The following is a 20,734-nucleotide window of genomic DNA, read 5'->3' as shown; positions in this document are numbered from 1 at the left end:
TAATGGAGTGCGAACTCACTTATCACCAAGGCGATGGCGCTAAACTATTCATGAGGGATCGGGGCTCCATGATTCCATCACCTTCAAGTCCATGATTTGGGCCTCCATGATTCAATCACCTCCAGATCTTGCCAGGGTTGCAGGTTCAACATGAGATCTGAAGAGGACAAACATCCAGACCATAACAGTGACTTTAATTTTTATTTATTTATTTATTTATTTATTTATTTTTATTTTATTTTTTTTTTTGAGGCGGAGTTCTCGCTCTGTCGCCAGGCTTGGAGTGCAGTGGCCTGATCTCAGCTCACTTGCAAGCTCCGCCCTCCCGGGTTTTCCCACCATTCTCTGCCCTCAGCTCCCGAGACCTAGCTGGGAACTACGGGGCCGCCGGGCCACCTCGCCCGGGCTTAGTTTTTTTGTATTTTTTGTATTTTTTTTTTAGTAGAGACGGGGTTTCACCGTGTTCGCCAGGATGGTCTCGATCTCCTGACCTCGTGATCCGCCCGTCTCGGCCTCCCAAAGTGCTGGGATTACAGGCTTGAGCCACCGCGCCCGGCCTTTATTTATGTTTTTAAAAATAATCTGTATGTTCTGTTTATTCTAAAGTGATTGTACCAGTTCTGATTATTCTAAAGTGATTGTATGATTGTAGTTCACATAATCAAATACATCTATAACAAAAATGGAATGCTTTTAAAACGAAAAATGCCATTAGCTTGAAAATGGGGCTGCAGGTTTGTCCTCTGGCAGGGGAATGTTCTCACACATACCTTGTTACTGTGCTTGTTATCATGATTCGGTCTGATGGGAAAATGACACATTTCACTATGGTGATTAGCTCATTGTCGTTTTATCCTCACCCTGGCTCAGACACATAACTCGCAGAGACATGCCTTTTTTTCCCCTCAAAATCACTGAAGGCGTGAATCATAGCTACGTACCTTCCTGATTTAGGGCATATTTGTGGCAGAAATGCATGAAATGCATGAATGAATATGATGATTATTTACTAATGAACCTGATTAATCAGAGATTCAGGCATCAGTCTTCCCAGGATGAATTTAGATGGACTTGGTTCAGAAGGAATAAATTACAGGGCATGTCCATTTGTGATGCACCTGTATAATATGCAGATGTTGTTTTCACATGATTATGACTACCATGATACATGCATTTTGCATGGTTCTATTTTAAAGGATATAGTTGTTAAATTGCCAAATTTATACTTTTAGATATTTTTCAAATTTGTTTTGGTTTTGGTTTTGGTTTTGAGACAGAATTTCCCTCTATCACCCAGGCTGGAGTGCAGTGGTATGATCTCGACTCACTGCAACCTCTGCCTCCTGGGTTCAAGTGATTCTCCTGCCTCAGCCTCCTGCATAGCTGGGATTACAGGTACACCCCACTATGCCCAGCTAATTTTTGTATTTTTAGTAGAGACAGGGTTTCACCATGTTGACCAGGCTGGTCTCGAACTCCTGACCTCAAGTAATCCAACCACCTCGGCCTCCCAAAATGTTGGGATGACAGGCGTGAGCCATGGTGCCCAGCTGTTTTTCCAATTTGAAACGACCACCTGAAACTTTTTTTAATGACTGCGAAATATGACTTCTCATTAAATGGTCAGATTTTAAAAGACCTAGAAAACTCAAAAGAGGTAACAATGAAGTAACTATTTTTAACATAAAATAATTTCCTCCTCACTCACCTTGCTCAGATTTCCTAGGTCACCTTGAAAGGATCTGTGCTTTAGAAGCAAACCTTAACAACGATGTTCCTATCATTTAACACTTAAAAACCTACCTTTTGATTCTAATGAATTGATGTATCTTTTTGATGGTTGTTTCTAACAGAGATGAGGAACTCTATTCTTCTGGCAAGATAAAATGAGGATAATTAACCTCTAGGAAAAACAGGGGCACAGTTTTAAAATGCATAAAAAACAAGTTTGTTTTGTTTTTGTTTTTGTTTTTTTGAGATAGGGTGTTACTGTGTTGCCCAGGTTGGAGTACAGTGGTGTGATCTCTGCTCCCTGCAGTCTTGACCTCCTGTGCTCAAGTGATCCTCCCACCGCAGCCCCCTCAGTAGCTGGAACTATAGGTGTGTGCCACCATGCCCAGCTAATTTTTGTATATTTGTAGAGATGGGGTCTTGCTATGTTGCCCAGGCTGGTCTCGAACTCCTGGGCTCAAGTGATTCACCCACTTTAGCCTCTCAAAGTGCTGGGACTACAGACGTGAGCCACAGTGGCCTAGCAATTATTCTTAACTGCAATGTACTTTCTTTTTGAGGGCAAAGTCAGTTTTGCGCTTACTTTATGTTTATTTAAAAGGATATTTTCTACTTTTTTCTTTCTCACCTTAAGTGCCAGCAAACTAGAGCTCAAAAGTCTCCAAATCTATTGGCCTCCTGTTTGTCACTGTTTATTGTGTCTTCAACAGGCACTCTCCCCCTTCTTTCTATGACAAGGACCCTGATTTGGCAAGGCTGCCCGCGTTCCCAGCGCCAGGGCATAAATGAAGTCAAACCTAAGCCACTCATGACAAACTTGTCTCCTGTGTAATTGGTCTAGGCACAAGCCCATGAGCCATTTATAGACAATGAGACAGGACAGGAAGTCTTAAAGCACTGGAAATATTTTTTTCCTTGACACATAGAAAGTAGTCACACCTAGTAAAGACCTTCAACTGTGCTCACATTCTGTCCTGCTTTGTGGGGACCACGTGATGGTGCCTGAATCTGAGGCAGCCACCTAGGGACCATGAATGACGAAGCCTTAAATAAGCTAAAGAAGGCAGGACAGGATGGAAAAAGACCTCCAGTAATTTCCAAGTCAACCCTGGGAGTGCCCACCATGGTAGGCTAAACAATGGTCTATCAAAGATGCCCGTGTTCTAATTCCCAGGACTGCTAGGTCAGTCCCTCTATATAATTGAACCTCTGTGGAATTGAAGGATCCATGGAAGAAAGATGAAAATCATTTGTTTATGTAAAAGAGAGAGCAAGTATACTAAAATCACAGAGCAGTCACTTAATAGTAGGTTTTGAAAAACTAATTTGCACGGGAAAATACTATACATAGTTTTAAAATCAAATTGATACTGTCTTGGTGCCATTTAAAAAAATCAGAACAGAATTCTAAATTTGCAGATCTGGTAACTCTGTAAGTATGGTTTTATGGTAGAGTATGGTATTTCTTTATTCCATACTTTTAAAGCAATAGATAAATACAGTTTCTGTAGTCTATATGGTGAATTATATTAATAGGCATGTATATGTTGTTTACATTATAATTACATTTCCCATATATTATGTCATTGAATCTTTACAAAAACCTGTGTTAAGTATTATATTTCCCAGTGAATTCTAATGCTTAAATGCTTAGTATCTAGAAAAGTTCAGGAAACTTTTTCCTTAAAGAGCCAGAGAGTAAATATTTTATGGTCTCTATTACGACTACTCAACTCTGCTCTTGTAGCAACAAGGCAGCCTAAAAAATATGTAAATGAATGAATGTGGCTGTGTTCTAATAAAAACTATATTTGTAAAAATAAGCAGCTCCCCTAGGCCATCATTTGCCCAACTCTGACCGAGATAATTTATTCCACACTGATTTGTGTTTGGTGATCTTTTATGTATGGTGATCTTGTATTCTGCCACCTTGCTGAACTCACTTAGTAGTTTTCATCTTTTTTTGTACATTTCTTGGGATTTTCTACATAGACAATTAAATACACACTCCTAAGTGAAATAAACCAAATTCAAAAGGTCAAATGCCATGTGACTTCACTGCAAAAGGCAAAACTATGGGAACAGGAAATAGATTCGTGGTTGTCAGGAGGTAGAGTAGGTCATGCGGTAGATTACTAAGGGGGATGAGGGAGGTTTTGGAGGGATGAAACTAACCCCATGTCTTTGTAGAGGTGGTTAATTTACATACGGTGAAATTCACTGTTTTAATGTATGGTTCTGCAAAATATATCAAATTTGTCAAATTTTGTAGAACCAAACATTAAAACGATATATTTCACCGTATGTAAATTATATTCTAATTGAAAATTAATTCAAAAATCAGATCAATTGACTTGTTCTGTTCTGTTCTTGGATAAAATCACAGGCACAGTTCAGAGTCTTGCTGTTTATTTTTATTACATAAAAAATCTCATTGTAGTAATTGGAGTCTTGTGCAGTATAATACCAAAATTCTGCCTTTTCATTCAATTTAACGTCTCTTTTTTTTCCATTTCAGGCCCTTGTTGAATTAGAACACTGCTGCCAAAATCGAAAGCATGGTGAGTTTTTCTCTTTCTCATTCCTTCTCCATGTCCCCTTCCTATAAAATTGGATAAGAGGAGAGAAAAGGAGGTAAGTGAGCAGAACATGTCTTACTTCACCTGCACAGTAATGACCTGGTGTCAGCACCTCTTAGCTAAAGTGAACTCACCTTTTCTCTTGTTATATGCTTTTGTGAGTTTCTGGAAGAGCATTATGCAATCTCTGGACGTTTTGAGAAAAGTCAATCAACATGTGTTTAGGGGAATCCCACTGTGGTGGGTCATCCTCAAAGGCGGCTCCAACCTCTCCTCCTGCCATGTATGCTCACCCCGCTCCTCTGATTGAGACAGGGAGTCTCGTGCCCCTCCCATAAAACTTATACTGTCAGTTTTCAAATTTAAATTGTATTTCATTAAAGTTACAAATTAAGTGTCTCAATTGCACTAGCATCATTTCCAGTGCACCATTTCCGGTATTCAATCTACCTTATAAATATAGATGTTCAGTGTCTACCTTATTGAGGCAGATGTACCAACATCTTCCTGGAAGAGCAGGAACTCACAAAAGTAGTTTTGTGTCTAGGAGGATCACAAGTAATACCTTGGAATTCCAGTAGAGAGGCTCCTTGGAGTTTCTAGTGTGATGGCCACACACAGCATTCGACTAGCATTGTTGATGGAGGTTTTTCCATAAGGCAATTCCTCTTCACAGAACTCCAGTTATTTTGAAAATTTCTGCAGCCCAGGGTTCAAGCTGGCTCTCTCTGATTTGGGGTCCTACCCCATAATACTTATTTGGCTTGTAAAATCCCTTGGTTCCTTGTCACCATCAAAGTGGAGTGGCTGCAGAGCAGTGACAGTTGTGAGACCTATGAATAGGGGTATTCTGTTGGCAAAGGCAAATGCTGTGTGGTGGAGGTGAGCACAGGTTTCTCATGGAATCTAGATGTCCAGCCTCACAGAGGGATGACTTCCTATAAGACTACCCTTGTAGGGTAGTCTATGTGCAAGGCTTGCTCTATCATCCTCTTCTCCCTGGACATTTGAGCCTTAACCACATCCTCCTTGTGAACAGTTAAGTCCTGAGCTAACTTTAGAGAAACCCCGTGCTTCTCTCCTGAGCAGCCCATGCCTGCCTTGCTCTGTGGACCCCGATGCATTATGGCACTTGGTACTCAAGGAACACATTCTCGGCCATGGGCCATGGGTCACTCATTCAGTTTCTTGGTTGCACTGGTATCATTTCCAAAGCATTGCTTCTGGTGTGTTCAACATCTACGTTATTGGAAAACGCCTGGTTGGAGAGTCACTCATGCTTCTTACAAGTAATGCTATTTAGGTGCTTCCAAGACAGCCATGCCTTGGTCACTCTGCATGGACTTAGAAGACAGGAGCCTGCCAATTACAGAGAGTTTACTTTTGGCAAAAGAAAGTCTATTTTTGTCTTTCCTCTTTCAGTGTTTCTCAGTGTTGACATTTGTTCACCCTAAATACATGTAATATGTAGGCAATTTAGCTCATTTTCATCATTGTCTCATGATTTAAAATGTCTTCCTTGATTGACCAAGTTTGAAAGGGAGAGGCGAAGCAATGCTGTTTGTGTTTGGTTTGTTTTTAGCTCTTAGAAATAGAACCTTTAGAAAGTTAGTGGGTGCTAAACAGACAGGCTCAGTCCTCCACCTTCATATGTTCATATTGTTTCTGTAAACTAAAAGTAAAATCCTAAGCCCTCAAACTGACCAAGCAGTCTTGGCCAAGAGGACCCCAGAGAAATCTGAAAAACATAGTTCTGTATGTATGATGGAAGGTCGGACACACCTCTCTATATCCCCTTTTGGAGTTTAGACAAAACTGACCAGCATTAATGTTAAAATAGAGATTATGTGACCGACAAAACAGACTGTTTGTGGCAATAAGATACCAAATCATAAACAAGACGTAAGACCCTGCAAAGTAAGAGTTAATTTGTGCCTGCAGACCATTAGCCTTGCTATGTATCATCTTTATCTTACAACATTTCCTCTTTGGGAGGCCAAGGCGGTGGATGGGTTGAGCCCAGGAGTTTGAGACTAGTCTGAGCAACATAGTACAACCCTGTCTTTATAAAAAATTTTAAAAAATTGGCTTGGGGTGGTGGCACATGCCTGTAGTCCTAGCTACTTGGGAGGCATAGGTGGGGGGATTGCTTGAGCCCAGGAGGTCGAGGCTGCCATGAACTGTGATTGCACCACTGCACTCCAGCCTGAGCGACATAGCAAGACCTTGTCTTAAAGACAAAATGAACAAACAACAACAACAAAAATCTTTTTTTCAGACCTCTCTTTCTAAAAAGAGCCTTACTCCTTTAACCCATTGCAAACTGAAGAATCTCTGAATCCACCTTATAACCTATAACCACCCCCCACTCCAAGCTATCCTATCTTTTAGGGCAGAACAAATGTATACCTTCCAAGTATTGATTTATATCTTTGCCTGTAACTCCTGCCTCCTTGAAATGTAAAAAATATACTGTAATTCAGGCAGGGCATTGTGGCTCATGCCTGTAATCCCAGCACTTTGGGAGGCTGAGGTGGGCAGATCACCTGAGGTATGGAGTTTGATACCAGCCTGGCCAACATGGTGAAACTACTTCTCTACTAAAAATACAAAAATTAGCCAGGGGTGGTGGCACGCACCTGGAATCTCAGCTACTCGGAAGGCTGAGGATGAGAATAGCTTGAACCTGGGAAGCAGAGTTGCAGTGAGCCGAGAATGTGCCACTGCACTCCAGCCTGGGTGACAGAGCAAGACTCTTTTGTTTTGTAAAAAAAACAAAAACAGAAACAAAAAAACTGTGAAGTGACCGCCTCCGTTGAGACTGTGGTTCCCAGGGCCATGGTCACTCATACGGGCTCAGAATAAACCTCTGTAAAACATTTTACAAAGTTTATTTTGTCTTTAATATTTTCATTCTCAGAGGATCCCCAGGAACCTATGTCAGTAATTCCCTGAAGCCTGTTCTGCAGTTTTATGGAATCACCCCTGTTGGCTCCATGTAAGAGAATGACACAAGGGCAACTATGTAAAACAGAGACATAGAGTCTTCTCTCTACCTGGGATGCAGCCCCACACCCATCAAGCCTCCCCTTGGGGAACGAAGCCAGGCAAATATGCAACAACCTTCTTTGTGAGTTTAGATGAATGACGTGGGTCAGTCTCCTTCTGCCTGGCTAAAACCAGAGAGTCATTTACTTGTTTGGAGCAGTAGAAACAAAGGCAATTTTGAGCTACTGGAGTGTGAGATTTTGACTTCCTGTTAACACCGATCTCTTCCCAAGTTGCATCCCCATGCTCCTGTTAAGATGCTTAGATTGATCTCTGAGAGGAAGGCACAGCAGGTCCTTCATTTCATTTTCACAGAGCAACTTGAGAGCACTGTTGTGAGTGGATGAGGAGGTAAGAGTGAGTTTGGCTCTCATTCCCATGGGCTATGTTTGTGTGTGACTATAGAGGCTGGATGTGTGCAGTTGCCCTTGCTGGAACATAAACCTATCCAGGGGTGGTCAATTCTTCAAGTGTGGTCTGACACAGAGTTGTTAGAGTTCTGACACAAGAGTGATCTGACACAGGGTTGTTAGAGTTCTAACTAAGAAAATGTATAAAGTGGAGAAACTTGGAAAACTGAATGTTTGAAACTAGATACATGTTGGTTTCATTGAATTTTTCTTTGCTCTTTTTTTTTTTGGAGAAATTTAGATTTTTAAAGCAAAGCAGAAGAACAGAAAATGTCTGTCATGGAGAAGAAAAATAAGAGAGAAGTTCAAAATAAAGTGATGGGGAAAGGGTCAACTTCTGCAGCACAATGGCCAGGATTATCACTGAGAGAAGGCAGTGAAGGTCTCTCCCTTTGACCTCTATTACACAGACAGCATCCAGAGGGACAGTCAGTAAGGAAAGGTGAAAAGCTGAGAGACACACGATTGGGCTAGGTACAACGATCTCTGCAACTGAAGGTTAGGAACACGATTTCACTGACACTCTTATGAGGACTAGAACAAGTAGATGAGGTACCACCATTTTGGAAAACTATGTGTCACTATTAACTAACAGCAAAGCAATATTATCCAACACCTGCAGTTAGAATCTATTCATCAGTACTACTCGCGATTATCGGCCAAGAAAAATGGGTGCATATGTCCATCAAAACACATGCACAAAACATGTTTATAGCAGCCATATTCATAACACCTATACCTAGAAATAATCCAAATCACCACTCAAAGTTGAATGGATAAAAAATGTTGTGGTGTAATACTATGGTGGAATACTGTGCTGGAATTAAAAGTATAAAGTTAAAAATGTGTTATTGATATACACATAGCAACCTGGATGATCACAAAGAAATAATGTGCAAAAGATGTCACCCAAGGGCCAGGATTTGTATTGTTTCATTAGTAAGAGATTTAAGAACAGGTAACAATAAAAAACATGGCGATAGACGTGAGTGCTGAGAAGATAGAGTGCTGAGTATTTAAAAGGGCAATAAGGAGCCTTCTGGGGTGTTTGTGTGTGTGGCTGTGTATATATATGTATGTGTGTGTATATATGTATGCATATGTATATATTTGTATATAGCACATGTGTGTATGATATGTGTATAACGTGTGTGTATGTGTACATATGTAGTGTGCAATAATATATGCATGTGCATGTGTATGCATGTGTGTATATATGCATGCATATATGTATGTGTATATGTATATATGTGTATGTATGTGTGCATATATATGTGTATATGTGCATGTGTGTTTTGTATTTGTGTGCATATATGTGTATGCATATGTGTATATATGTATATATGTGTATATATGCATGTGTGTATTATGTATATGTACATGTCTGTGTTTATACGTAAGTATATATAAATATATACATAATATATACACATATATTTAGAAATACACTTGAGATTCCACCGTACATATATTATACATTTATACATTAATAACTTTGTTAAATAGTGAATTTTCTTTTGAATTAGAAAATAAGCAGTAATAAAATAGGCCATAGCTAAGAATTATTGAATCTTTATGATGTCAGGCATTTTATATTTATTTGCTCATTTTCTCCAAACAATAAACTTATAATGTACTGAATTTTAATCCCTATTGTATAACGAGGAGACCATGGCTCATGAAGGCTAGTAAAGAATTTGTCCAAGACTTATCCACAGCAGATGAAGTAGCAATGTCGACACTTGAACTAGCACTTCACAGCAGAGTCTGAGAAGGAAAGAGACTGAAGCAGAGGGAATACTAAGAAGGATATTATATAGAGGAAAAAAGACGAAAAGGAAAGTGGAAGGAGGGTGTCAACTCTGCCCCCGTGTTTGCAAATCTCTTCCAAGGTGCTTTAAAAATCCCGTTCTAGGATGGCCAGCCATCCAGGTGTGGCATTGAAAGTTCCACATCCTTGGAAATCCTCCTCAGGCTGTGAACAATCCTGAATTTTACTAACGGGTGTAAAAGACTTTGGAGGACAGTATAAGACTCATATGGCAGCCCCCAAACGGGTGAATGAACAGTACTGATTTGAGTATCATAGGGTCTCAGCATGGCTTATCCACCTCTGCCATGGCTGTCTCTTTTCCTTCGCCAGACCACCCTGGGTGCTGGCAACCATCGTCTGAGGTTCACACTAAGGGATCATTCATTATTCCATTTCCCTCTCTCCCCATGATGCAACTTCAGTGCATCGAAGTCGTCAGCACTAATGGTTCTCTTTAACTTTGCCTGTGGATTAACTACTGTGCTTTTTATAGAAATAGTGCTCATTTATTTTTTTAACATGGTGACTATTGTGACCATGTTTTGTAAAATACAGATCATAAAAATGAGAATGAGTATGATACTAACACCATCATGGCCCAGGCACGATGTTTTAAAAAGGTGCTATTTCAATGGCAGACCCATAAAAATAGATAGGGAGATAAGGTCACCAAAACACAGCACCCTGTACATTGTGCAGAAAAGGACTGGACATGGGCATTGCAGAAAAGAGGATGTGATCCAATGCATGGAGACTGAATCTCACAAGCCTTGGATGGGACAGGTAAGCGCTTGTAAATCAATCACATTGTCTCATCTCCTCAAAAGACACTAATGTCAATTGAAAAGAGTGGCTACTGAGTGAGCCTGGCAGATGCCACAAATGAACATACCTGGTTTTATGGTTCCCTTGTCCTGTCTAAGAAACTGACTAATGTTCCATATCTCAATCCAATGGTTGAGACTACAATGGCTTACAGGCAAACGAACAGGGGAGTCTGATGACCGACGTATGGGCCCTCACCTATAGAGCCGATTCTGTCAGCTCTCATCAAAGGTCCTGCTTTCTAAGCTACGTCAAGAGATGTGGCCAATCGCAAAGACGAAAAAATGTTCCCCTTAGCTCTTAGGTACATTGCTTTGAAAAATCGAAGCTCAGATGTCTTTTCGATTCCACAAAGATTTTTTTAAAACTGTGGAAGATATTAAATATACGTATTACATACATACATACACACATACATCATGTTCAGATGCAAACTAGAATTTCCTAACTTAACTACATATTTGCACAAGAGTGCAAATGTAAATCTTGGTGAATCCCATTCTATCTATAAAGATCTTACGGTAAATATCCAGTATGTTCCATGCACACTGATACCTAGGGATGTGCTTTGCCTACCCATAATATGAGGTTTCCAAAATGAAAGTGTCAGTCTATTTTTCTGTTTCTTTAAAATGTGCTGAAGGACTTAAGGAGCTTATTTTACTTTATAGAAACGGAAGGACACAGCCTTCTTAGATATTTACCTACAAGATGGCTATTAGGCTTGCTCTAGAAAAGGTGTGAAATTTTTGGCTTGCCATGAAATAATATTTTCAAAATGTAGGAGAAAAGTATGTTTTCTCTAATGTGGAAATACATAGGGATGAGAACAGAGAGAACTATCATTTAAACAATCTATATGTTGTTTCTCTAAAGCTGTTTGATGCGATTTAAGAAAGCCATGGGAGCTAGAAAAAATGAATTGATCCACCTGAAATATTTTGTTCTATTTGTAGCTTGCAACAAAAACTCATACAGTGAAATAAATGTCGCCTATTTTTGGAAATAAGCATGATTCGGAGCTACAGATTAAATAAAAGAGCAAAGCATAAAAGGTCATCTGTAGTATACTACCATCATGTAAGAAGTGGATATAAGAAAATATGCATGAATATGTCATTTGTACAAAAGAACTACAGGAAGGAACAACTCGAAATAAATGAGGTTGTCTGCAGGGTGAGGGTAGAAGCAGAACGTGATGAATGGAGGATGAGGATGAGATTGCAGGTATCAGGAGAAGTGGCGTTCCTCTGAGTACACTGTTTTTTAATTGCCACCCTGTAGAACAAAGGTAGTGTTTTACGTACTTCCTAAATAAACAAAAAATAAAATAAAATCAACCAAAATGTGTGTGGTTGGTGGGGAAGGGCAGAAAGAAAGGAATGCAAACAGTACATAGAGACATCCATATTACAAATGAAAAACATCAACCTACTGAGAGTGAAAATGCAAAGAGCTAACCTAAGCAACCTGGAAAACAGCATTTTCGCAGTGTACTAAAAGGCTGAAGACTAAAAGAACTGTACACAGATGTTTTCATATAGCAGTACCTTTGTTTCTCACAAAGGTGTAAGTTAGCAATTCTGAAAACTATCTATGAATTCTGAAGCAACTTTATATGTATACTAGGATTGCACACACGTGTAAATATATGGTAGAGCCAGGTTTCTCAACAATGGAGGAAAACTACACATATGGAAATGGAGAAGGCTAGAGTGAACCCAGGCATGTTAGATCAGAATGTGAGGTATTAGAGCAATTGCCCTTGAACCTGTGTGGGTTCACTCATATGCAGAATATTTTCAACCAAAGATAAAAACAATATTCATGGGATGTGAAATTCAGGTATGTGGAGGGCTGACTTTTCCTATATGTAGGTTTCATGGAGCCAATTGCAGGACTTGAGTATGTGGAAATGTAGTATATGCAGGAGTCCTGGATCCAATTCCTTACCTATATCTAAAGGCAACTGTATTAACTCACACACATACACACAAACACACACCCACGTGCAGATGAATAGATACATAAATAAAGATGCATGTACACATGACTTAATATACACACATATATTCCCTAGCCCTGTCTTTTAAGAGGACCTAAGAAATGGCACCCCAGTAACAATGAGACCTCCTATTTCCCAGATCTTGGTCTCTAATACCATATTCCAATAACAGAAATCAGAGTTTCCTGGAAAAAAAAAAAAAGGTGATTATTGGGCACAATAATCACAATTTGAACAAAATGTGGTAGTATTGAATAACTCAAGAAGAAAATATGACATTAATGTTAATCAATAAATCAATAGTGGAGAAAATAGAGCTTTTTAAGGAGTAGAATTCACCATGAAAATGCAGAAAAAATATGTGAAATGAGAAATCATCTTGAGACCAATTGTACAGTAACAAAATTATTGGCTAATGTCAGTATACTTTTGACTTTTAAAGTTGAAAGTTTGAAGAGAAACGTAGTATTTGCCAAGGCTCAAAGTATCTGTCTACAAGACATTTATTCATTACAAAGAGAGGCCAGTAATTTCAAATGAAGACACTTGGCAGATACCACTTTAAGCAATTCAATTTAGCATCACTAATAAAGCAAAATATTGGCTGGGCACGATGGCTCATGCCTGTAATCCCAGCACTTTGGAAGGCCAAGGGGGAGCGGATCACTTGAAGTCAGAAGTTCGAGACCAGCCTGGCCAATATGGCGAAACCTTGTCTCTACTAAAAATACAAAAATGAGCTGGGCATGGTGGTGGGTGCCTGTAATCCAAGCTACTTGGGAGGCTGAGGCAGCAGCATTACCTGAACCCGGGAGGTGGAGGTTGCAGTGAGCTGGGATCGCATCACTGCTCTTCAGCCTGGGCGACAGAGAGAGACTCTGTCTAAAAAAAAAAAAAATCAATGCCTTGCACCACCAGATATGATGCACTGAGAATGGCACAACCTCTGTTACGTGGATTTATATCAAGATAAACAAGACATGGGAAAAAAGCAAATTGAGGCCCATTCTTCAAAGCAATTGACCAGTACTCTTCAATAGTGACAGGCCATGAAAGATAAAGCAGTGTGTGGAGCTACCACAGATTGGATGAGACTAGGGAAATATCATAAACTTAGTCCAAAATGGATCCTGAACCAGAAAAAAAAAGCTGGTGTGGGAGGGAAAGTAAACTTGTGAAATTTTGACAAAGTTTACTGATTAGTTAATAGTATTGCATCAATGTAAATTTCCTGATTCTAAGCATCAAATATGATTATGTAAGTAACATCAGGAGAAATTGGATGAAGAATATTTTGGAACTCTCTGTACTAATTTTTAAGCTTTTCTGGGAGTCTGAACTTCTTTGAAAAGTGATTTATGCTATTTGGTATGAGCTCTTCCAAAGATTCAATGCTCTTTAAAGTTGGTGTATCTCTGGGTCTCGAATAATTCAGTGGCTGGGTTTGAGTTACATTTTACCTGAATTTGCAAGAGCTATACGATTTTTAACACAGAATATGAAATGGGGTATGAATTTATGTTTTTGTTGCTATGGTGATTTATATTGTTACTATTTTAATAACCTCATCAAATGCAGGCGTTCCATGGCAATATGGCACCTCTACATAATTTAACACCAAATCATGCATAACAAAGTGTGGCACCATTTGCAAGATAAAATGAGGAAATTAAAAGCAAATAGAAGTATATTACCCAAGTCCAAAACCTATAAATAATTGAACAGTAAGTGTGAACACTCTATAAAGGAGATTTATTGATAAGAATTGATATGTATAGTAAATAGTGCAAAACTTTTATTACTAATAAAGGAAATACCTTTGAACACCCACTTTTCAAAATCTCTAACTCTCTACTAGAAAGAAAGGAATACATTTTGGCTAATTTTCAGGACATGTGGCAGGGAGAGGTTTTACACAGAGTTTAGTGATGAATGTTTAAATCATTGACTACTGGAGTATTAGCTTTTGGTAAGAATATTGTCATATAAATATTATCATTTACTGCAGACTGAATCCTTATCCAAAAAATTCCAACCGGTTAAATCAGATGGTTGATGTAGCTTTCTTGTAATTTTCTTATTTTAGTTATTTTTCACTTAATTCAAATGTCTACTATTAAGAAAACTGCATCAACATTTTTCTCTGTTGTTTCATTAACACAGAGAATCATGGGGAAGTTGTTTTGCTTTTATTAATGAGGAATTTCCACTGCTATTGGTGCTTTTCTGGGTCAGGGGAGCTGCACTGATGTAACCAAGGGAAGTTTGTTTTCCCTGGAGCCCAATTTGAGGAGGAAATGTGGCCTGGAATGAATTTCAGAATTAGATCAGAAACCAGTTCTTTATCATTCCATGAACAAATCCTTTTCCAAATTGCACATCACAAGCCACATTCATATATCAGGCTCTCAGTCAGCTCCTTAATGGAAGTATTTCCTAGGAGAAGAAAGTTGTCAAGGGCAACAAACTTTCCATATGCAGACATTTCAAGGTAGGATTTTCTAATTGCCCTGTGGTACTGTGAGAATTGTCACTGTTGGCATGCAAATTAAAGTACGAGTGAATTCCCATATTAATTCAACAAGCCTTTGTGGAATGGTTACTAAATACAAGGCTGTAAACTTGGTGTTTTTGGATAAGCTCTTAATCTCTCTGTACCTCATTTTTCTTACATATGAAATGATAACAGTAATACCCACCTTAATACAAGTTAACTGCTTATATCGGTTCCTGGCACTGGAACTTCATGCATGGTGGGTTGTCATGCAGCAACAGAACATTAACACAATTATTAACTATTATTGTCATGATGATGATGATGATGATGATTCTATACTCCCCTCCCTTTTCTATGTGGATGAAATTTGTTACCATATTTAACAAAAGGGAGATTATCCGGGTGGTCTAATCTAATTGCAGGAGCCCTTTAAAAGCAGAGAGTTTTCTCTAGCTGAGAGCAGAAGAGGAAGTCAGTGACTCCAAGCCCGTGGGGGATTTGATATGCCATTGTTGTTCTGAAGGCCAAGAGGGGCCAAGGAATGTGAGCAGCCTTTAGAAATCGAGAGTGGTCCCTGGCTGATGGCTAAGAAAGAGACAGGGACCTCAGTCCTACATTTTCAAGGACAAGATTTTAACCAAGAACCTGAATGTCACTGCAAGCATATTCAACCCCAGTGCCTCCAGAAGGGAGCCCAAGTAACTGACCAGCATTTCGATTTTGGCCTTATGATTCCCTGGGACGGATCCAGTGGCGCCCCCTTCAGACTTGTAACCTACAGCACTGTGTCATCATAAATAAGTGTTGTTTAAACTACTGAATTTGCGGGAATTTTCTAGGTATCATTTAGAAAAATCATATAGTAATGATGCTACACGCTACTTTAGGAGGGATTGAAATGACAGTTTATCACTGTGAACACATATTGAACATGTACATCTACCAGACCCTGTGATAAGTGTTTTGCTTGAATTGTTTTATTTAATCTCTCCACAATGGCATAGGGTGGGTTCTCTTACTAATACCATTTGATGTAAGTGAGGCACAGATAGGTTGGGTCACATGAGGAACGTGAAGTAACTAGCAGGAAGCTGAGCAGGAATGTGGATTCAAGAGTGCCTGGTCCGGGGCGCACATTCTCAATCTCTGGGCAATATGGACCCATCTTTGTCTTTACTGGAATTTGAAGTCCAGGAGGCCAAATATGACAAGCATTATGTGAGGCATACAGGCAAAGTGAGGCAATAATTCACAGGGGTCTTGGGCTTTTCTTGGGGCACAAATAGGAAGATGCTGTTATTTTTGGAAAAAATTTATAAGGCAGTGTATTTCAAATTGCATTTTTTGTTTTGTTTTTTGAGACGGAGTTTTGCTTTTGTTGCCCAGGCTAGAGTGCAGTGGCGCGATCTCGGCTCACCAAAGTCTCCACCTCCCGGGTTCAAGCGATTCATTTGCCTCAGCCTCCCAGGTAGCTGGGATGACAGGCATGAGCCACCACATCCAGATAATTTTGTATTTTTAGTAGACATGGGGTTTCTCCATGTTGGTCAGGCTGGTCTCAAACTCCCGACCTCAGGTGATCTCTGCCTGCCTCGGCCTCCCAAAGTGCTGGGATTACAGGCGTGAGCCACCGCCCCCAGCTCAAATTGCATTTTAAAGACTGCAAGCAAAAATTGCTTTATTTGGGAGTTTCCATTTTGATGACACAGCAAAAATCTTAGTGTATCCCCTACCATCTGGTTCAACACCACCTGACTGAGTCCAGCCCATTTTAGCATGGGGCATTGAGTGTGTTTTTATAACTGTTATCCAGAAGTATTTTTATATGCTTCACACTAATTAAAAGATGATAACATTTGATATGAGACATTAAATGACATATTTGTGCTGGGTAATATTCCAGTGGCCTCTTGGCACGTAATATGGCTAATATTTCATTGTGTTCAATTAGAGAAAGGGTGTAAGAGAGTTGAGTTACTAAAACATGCACAGGGCTCTAGACTAGCAGAACTAAAAATAGCAAACAAGCAGCATAATGGCCACAACCACAATCATATTGCAAGCAGTAGACAAGTTTCAGAAAAAGCAATACCATTATCAAGTTTAAATTGAACTGAAATTGCTGTGCAGTTTGTTTTTGCATTTAATTTTTAAATACATCCTAGTTGTATACTTCTATAAGGGCAATAAACATGAGATATCTACTCCCAATTATATGGGTATAAAGATTAGGTACTATAACAATTTCAAGGCACAATTAGGGTCTATACAATTTTTCATTTTTGTAAATTCATGGGGTACACATGCAATGTTGTTACATGCATAGATTTCATAGTGGTCAAGTAAGGGTATTAAGGCATCCATCACTCAAATAACACACATTGTACCCACTGAGCAATTTCTCATTATCTTCCCTCCTCCCACCCCCTCATCCTTTCTAGTTTCATCTAGTCCATCATTCTTTACGTCCAACTGTGTACATTTTTTAGCACCCATTTATGAGTGAGAACCTGCAATATTTGACATTCTGTTTCTGGCTTGTTTCAGTTAAGATAATGACCTCCAGTTCCATCCATCTTGCTGTAAAAGACATAATTTAATAACATTCCATTGTGTGCATATACTGCATTTTCTTTATCCATTTTCCCCTGGATGGACACTTACGTTGATTCTTGATTCCATATCTTTGTTATTGTGAATAGTTTTGCAGCAAACATATGTGTGCAGGTATCTTTTTGATGTAATGATGTATAATTTGATATAATAATTTATTTTCCTTTGAATAGATATCTAGTAGTAGGATTGCTGGATGGAATGGTAGTTCTATTTTAGTTCTCTGAAAATCTTCATACTGTTTTTTGTGGATTTTGTACTAATTTACATTCTGACCAACAGTGTATAAGGATTTCCTTTTGTCTGCATCTTCATCAATATCTGTTGTTTTTTGTCTTTTTAATAATAATCATCAGGGAAATGCAAATGAAAACAAAAAATGAGATATCATCTTATTACCTCTGTCAAAATGGAAACTAGAATTTTTTTGAGGGGAGTACTGATGCATTTAAAAGAAGGATGAAGTAAATGGCTTTAGACACAGGTCCACAAAATCAGGTGCTTCTGAGCAGGGCCAGGACTGTGCCCATTTCTCATCTTGTCTCCTTCACTAGAAATACGCTTTCATCCTGCTTGATCAGGGGCCTGGGCTTGCCACAGTTAAAATTGAAGTGATGGTAGGTTAGCAGCCAATTGAATGTAGGGCCCTCCAGGATAGACTACAGAGTGGGAGGCAGGAGAGGGGAATGGAAGTGGGTAGAATAGGGAGCTTAGAGTAAGGTGGCCTGATGAGTCACAGCTGCAACTGACAAATCTATTCACAGCTGTTCCCAGTACTTCCTGCAAGCTAAAATCACCCAGAAAGATTAAAGAAATCCCATAACCAAAGTTGTATCAGTCAGAGTTCTCTAGAGGGAAAGAACTAAGAAGATAGATGTACATATGAAAAAATGTTTATTAAGGAAAATTGACTCACGCAATCACAAGGTGAAATCCCACCATAGGCCATCTGTAAGTTGAGGAGCCAGGAAGCCAGTAGTGGATCTGCCCAAGTCCCAAAACCTCAAAAGTAAGGAAGCTGACAGTATAGCCTTCAGTCTGTGGCTGAAGGCCCCAGAGCCCTGGCAAACCACTAATAATAAGTCCAAAAGCCCAAAAGCCAAAGAACTTGGAGTCTGATGTTCGAGGGCAGGGAGTATTGAGCACAGGAGAAAGATGGAGGCCGGAAGACTCAGCAAGTCAAGTCCTTCCAGCTTCTTCCGCCTGCTGTATTCTAGCTGCACTGGCAGCTGATTGAATGGTGCCCACGAGAGTGGGTCTGCCTCTCCTAGTCCACTGACTCAAATGTTAATCTCCTTTGGCAACACCCTCACACTAAATAGCACTTGAGCAGTGTGCTTGGGGGTCATTTATAACAGTAAAACCATCAACAGAAAGCATAAAAATGAAAAAAAAAAGTGACATTAGATAGATCACAAAAAGACATTTATGTACGCCGTGAAAGCTTAAACAAGAAGGCTGAGTTTCGCCTTATTCAAAGATAGCGATCTTGGGGTTACAAATAAATTTTAGCATGTAGGCAAATTTGCAAATGCAGAATCCATAAATAATGAGGATCAGTGGGTAGGCCAATTATAGGGAAAGCCAAAATGCAGTATCCTGAGGACAAGAGCAGTAAGGAACATTGTTGTCATCCCTAGTTCTAAAGGGAAAAGTGCTCAGGGAAGTTTCTGGAACCAGGAGAAGAGGACCATAAAGACAGTGCTGTGTAGACAGGGCCACCTGGTGGGAGGTGGCCATGATTCAGTCAGGAGATATAGTCAGCTTGGGTGACTAATCCCCCAATGAAATATAAATGTTATTATGAATCCCATTCTACGTGTGAGTAATCAAGACACAGAGAGATTGAATAAATTATCTAAGGTCTCACACTGAGCCAGGAAGTTACAGAATAAACACAGAAACCCAGGCAATCAGGCTCTGAACAAAACCCTCTTAATAACTCCATTGATAGAATTGTGCAGTCTCTGGGAAAACAAGAAATGGTGAGTGGAGACACACACACAAGACCCCTTTAAATGACCCATGGCAGCCACAGGAAGATGTCTGTTAGGTTTTGAAGGGAAGGTAGGGGTTAAAGAAAGGCACAGAGAGAGAGTTGGAGGCTCTGCGGAAAGTGCAGGTGCTATGTCCAGCATCAGACTGGCAGGGGTGGGGGACCAGCTTAATGCCCACTGCTGCTTACAGGCTGGGGCAGTTATAGGCCTGGATGAGAGGGCTCTCAGAGAGGAAGGGGCATGGTCTGCTGCCTGGAAAAATGTTGATAATGAGTGCCCATGATGAGGCGGTTTGGCCCCTGTTCTGACAGAAGGTGATGTTCCTTGGACATTTTCCCCCCAGAATGTGACAAAGTCAGGCAGTTGGGCAAGCTGTTATAGCCCGAACCCCTGTGGAATGTTTCACTTTGACCAAGGTCTGTGAAATGGTGGGGGTCGGGGGGTGCTTAGAAAATGGTGCAGCTTAGACTAGAAGTGTTTCCCTATTGGTTTGGGAGCAACGCATTGACATCCCCATTAAAATTTATTGAGTATTTTGAATTGTTAATATCTAAGAAGGTAGAAAAAAGCAAAACCAACAACATATATTTTTTCTTCTCATCACAGGGGCTTTCATTTATGCATGGACACATTCATTATTGAATCCCACTTATGTGCCATGCACTTTGCCAGGCGCTCAGTAAACATGTTAATAAAGCAGGCATGGTTTATCCCCTCAGACCACGTGAACTGAGAAGAGGCTCGTATTTTCCAGCAGGAGCACAGTTCACCTCAGCACTCGTTCAGCATGGGCCAATTCCATGCCCTGATATTGCAGGACACTGCAGGACATTGCAAAGCCTCCACCTGGGTCACAATGACCCTCGGTACCTGTTAATTTATGCACCTTCATCATGAACCCGGAGTATTAAACAACAAACGAGGCTTCCTGTAGTCATTAAGGATCACAATTCTAAATAAACCTGGGAAGCTCAGTAACAGAGGTCCCCCGCACCGGGAGGAGTCCTCGATGTCTGTAACAAGGCTTCACATCATCTGGCATTAAACTACGGGGCTGCTTGAAGGCAGAATTTATCTTATTCTGACGTAGGATGACCAAAACATCTGGAGAAACAAATTGGGGTGAGCCCTCTCCAAGTGCGTTAATGAAATACTAGTTGTCAGGATAAGACAGGCAACAAGGCAAGGTCAGCAAGGCCTGGGGCTTAATGGATTT

At 40.0% G+C, this 20,734-nt stretch overlaps 1 protein-coding gene across 1 annotated transcript in view; it reads left to right on the top strand.

Annotated features, from left to right (window-relative positions):
- The first annotated feature begins 722 nt into the window (after nucleotides 1-722).
- The window catches only part of LOC108539980 (uncharacterized), a 56,299-nt gene continuing 36,287 nt past the window's right edge, over nucleotides 723-20,734 (top strand). Inside the window, 2 exon segments of the mRNA XM_017888954.1 lie at nucleotides 723-734; nucleotides 4,250-4,292. Of these exon segments, the coding sequence (XP_017744443.1) occupies nucleotides 723-734; nucleotides 4,250-4,292 (55 nt within the window).

This window comes from Rhinopithecus bieti, unplaced genomic scaffold (assembly GCF_001698545.2).
Source record: "Rhinopithecus bieti isolate Rb0 unplaced genomic scaffold, ASM169854v2 scaffold_574, whole genome shotgun sequence".
Taxonomy (NCBI): Eukaryota; Metazoa; Chordata; class Mammalia; order Primates; family Cercopithecidae; genus Rhinopithecus; species Rhinopithecus bieti.
The sequence above is the reverse complement of the archived record's forward strand: the minus strand, read 5'-3'. Positions and strand labels throughout refer to the sequence as shown.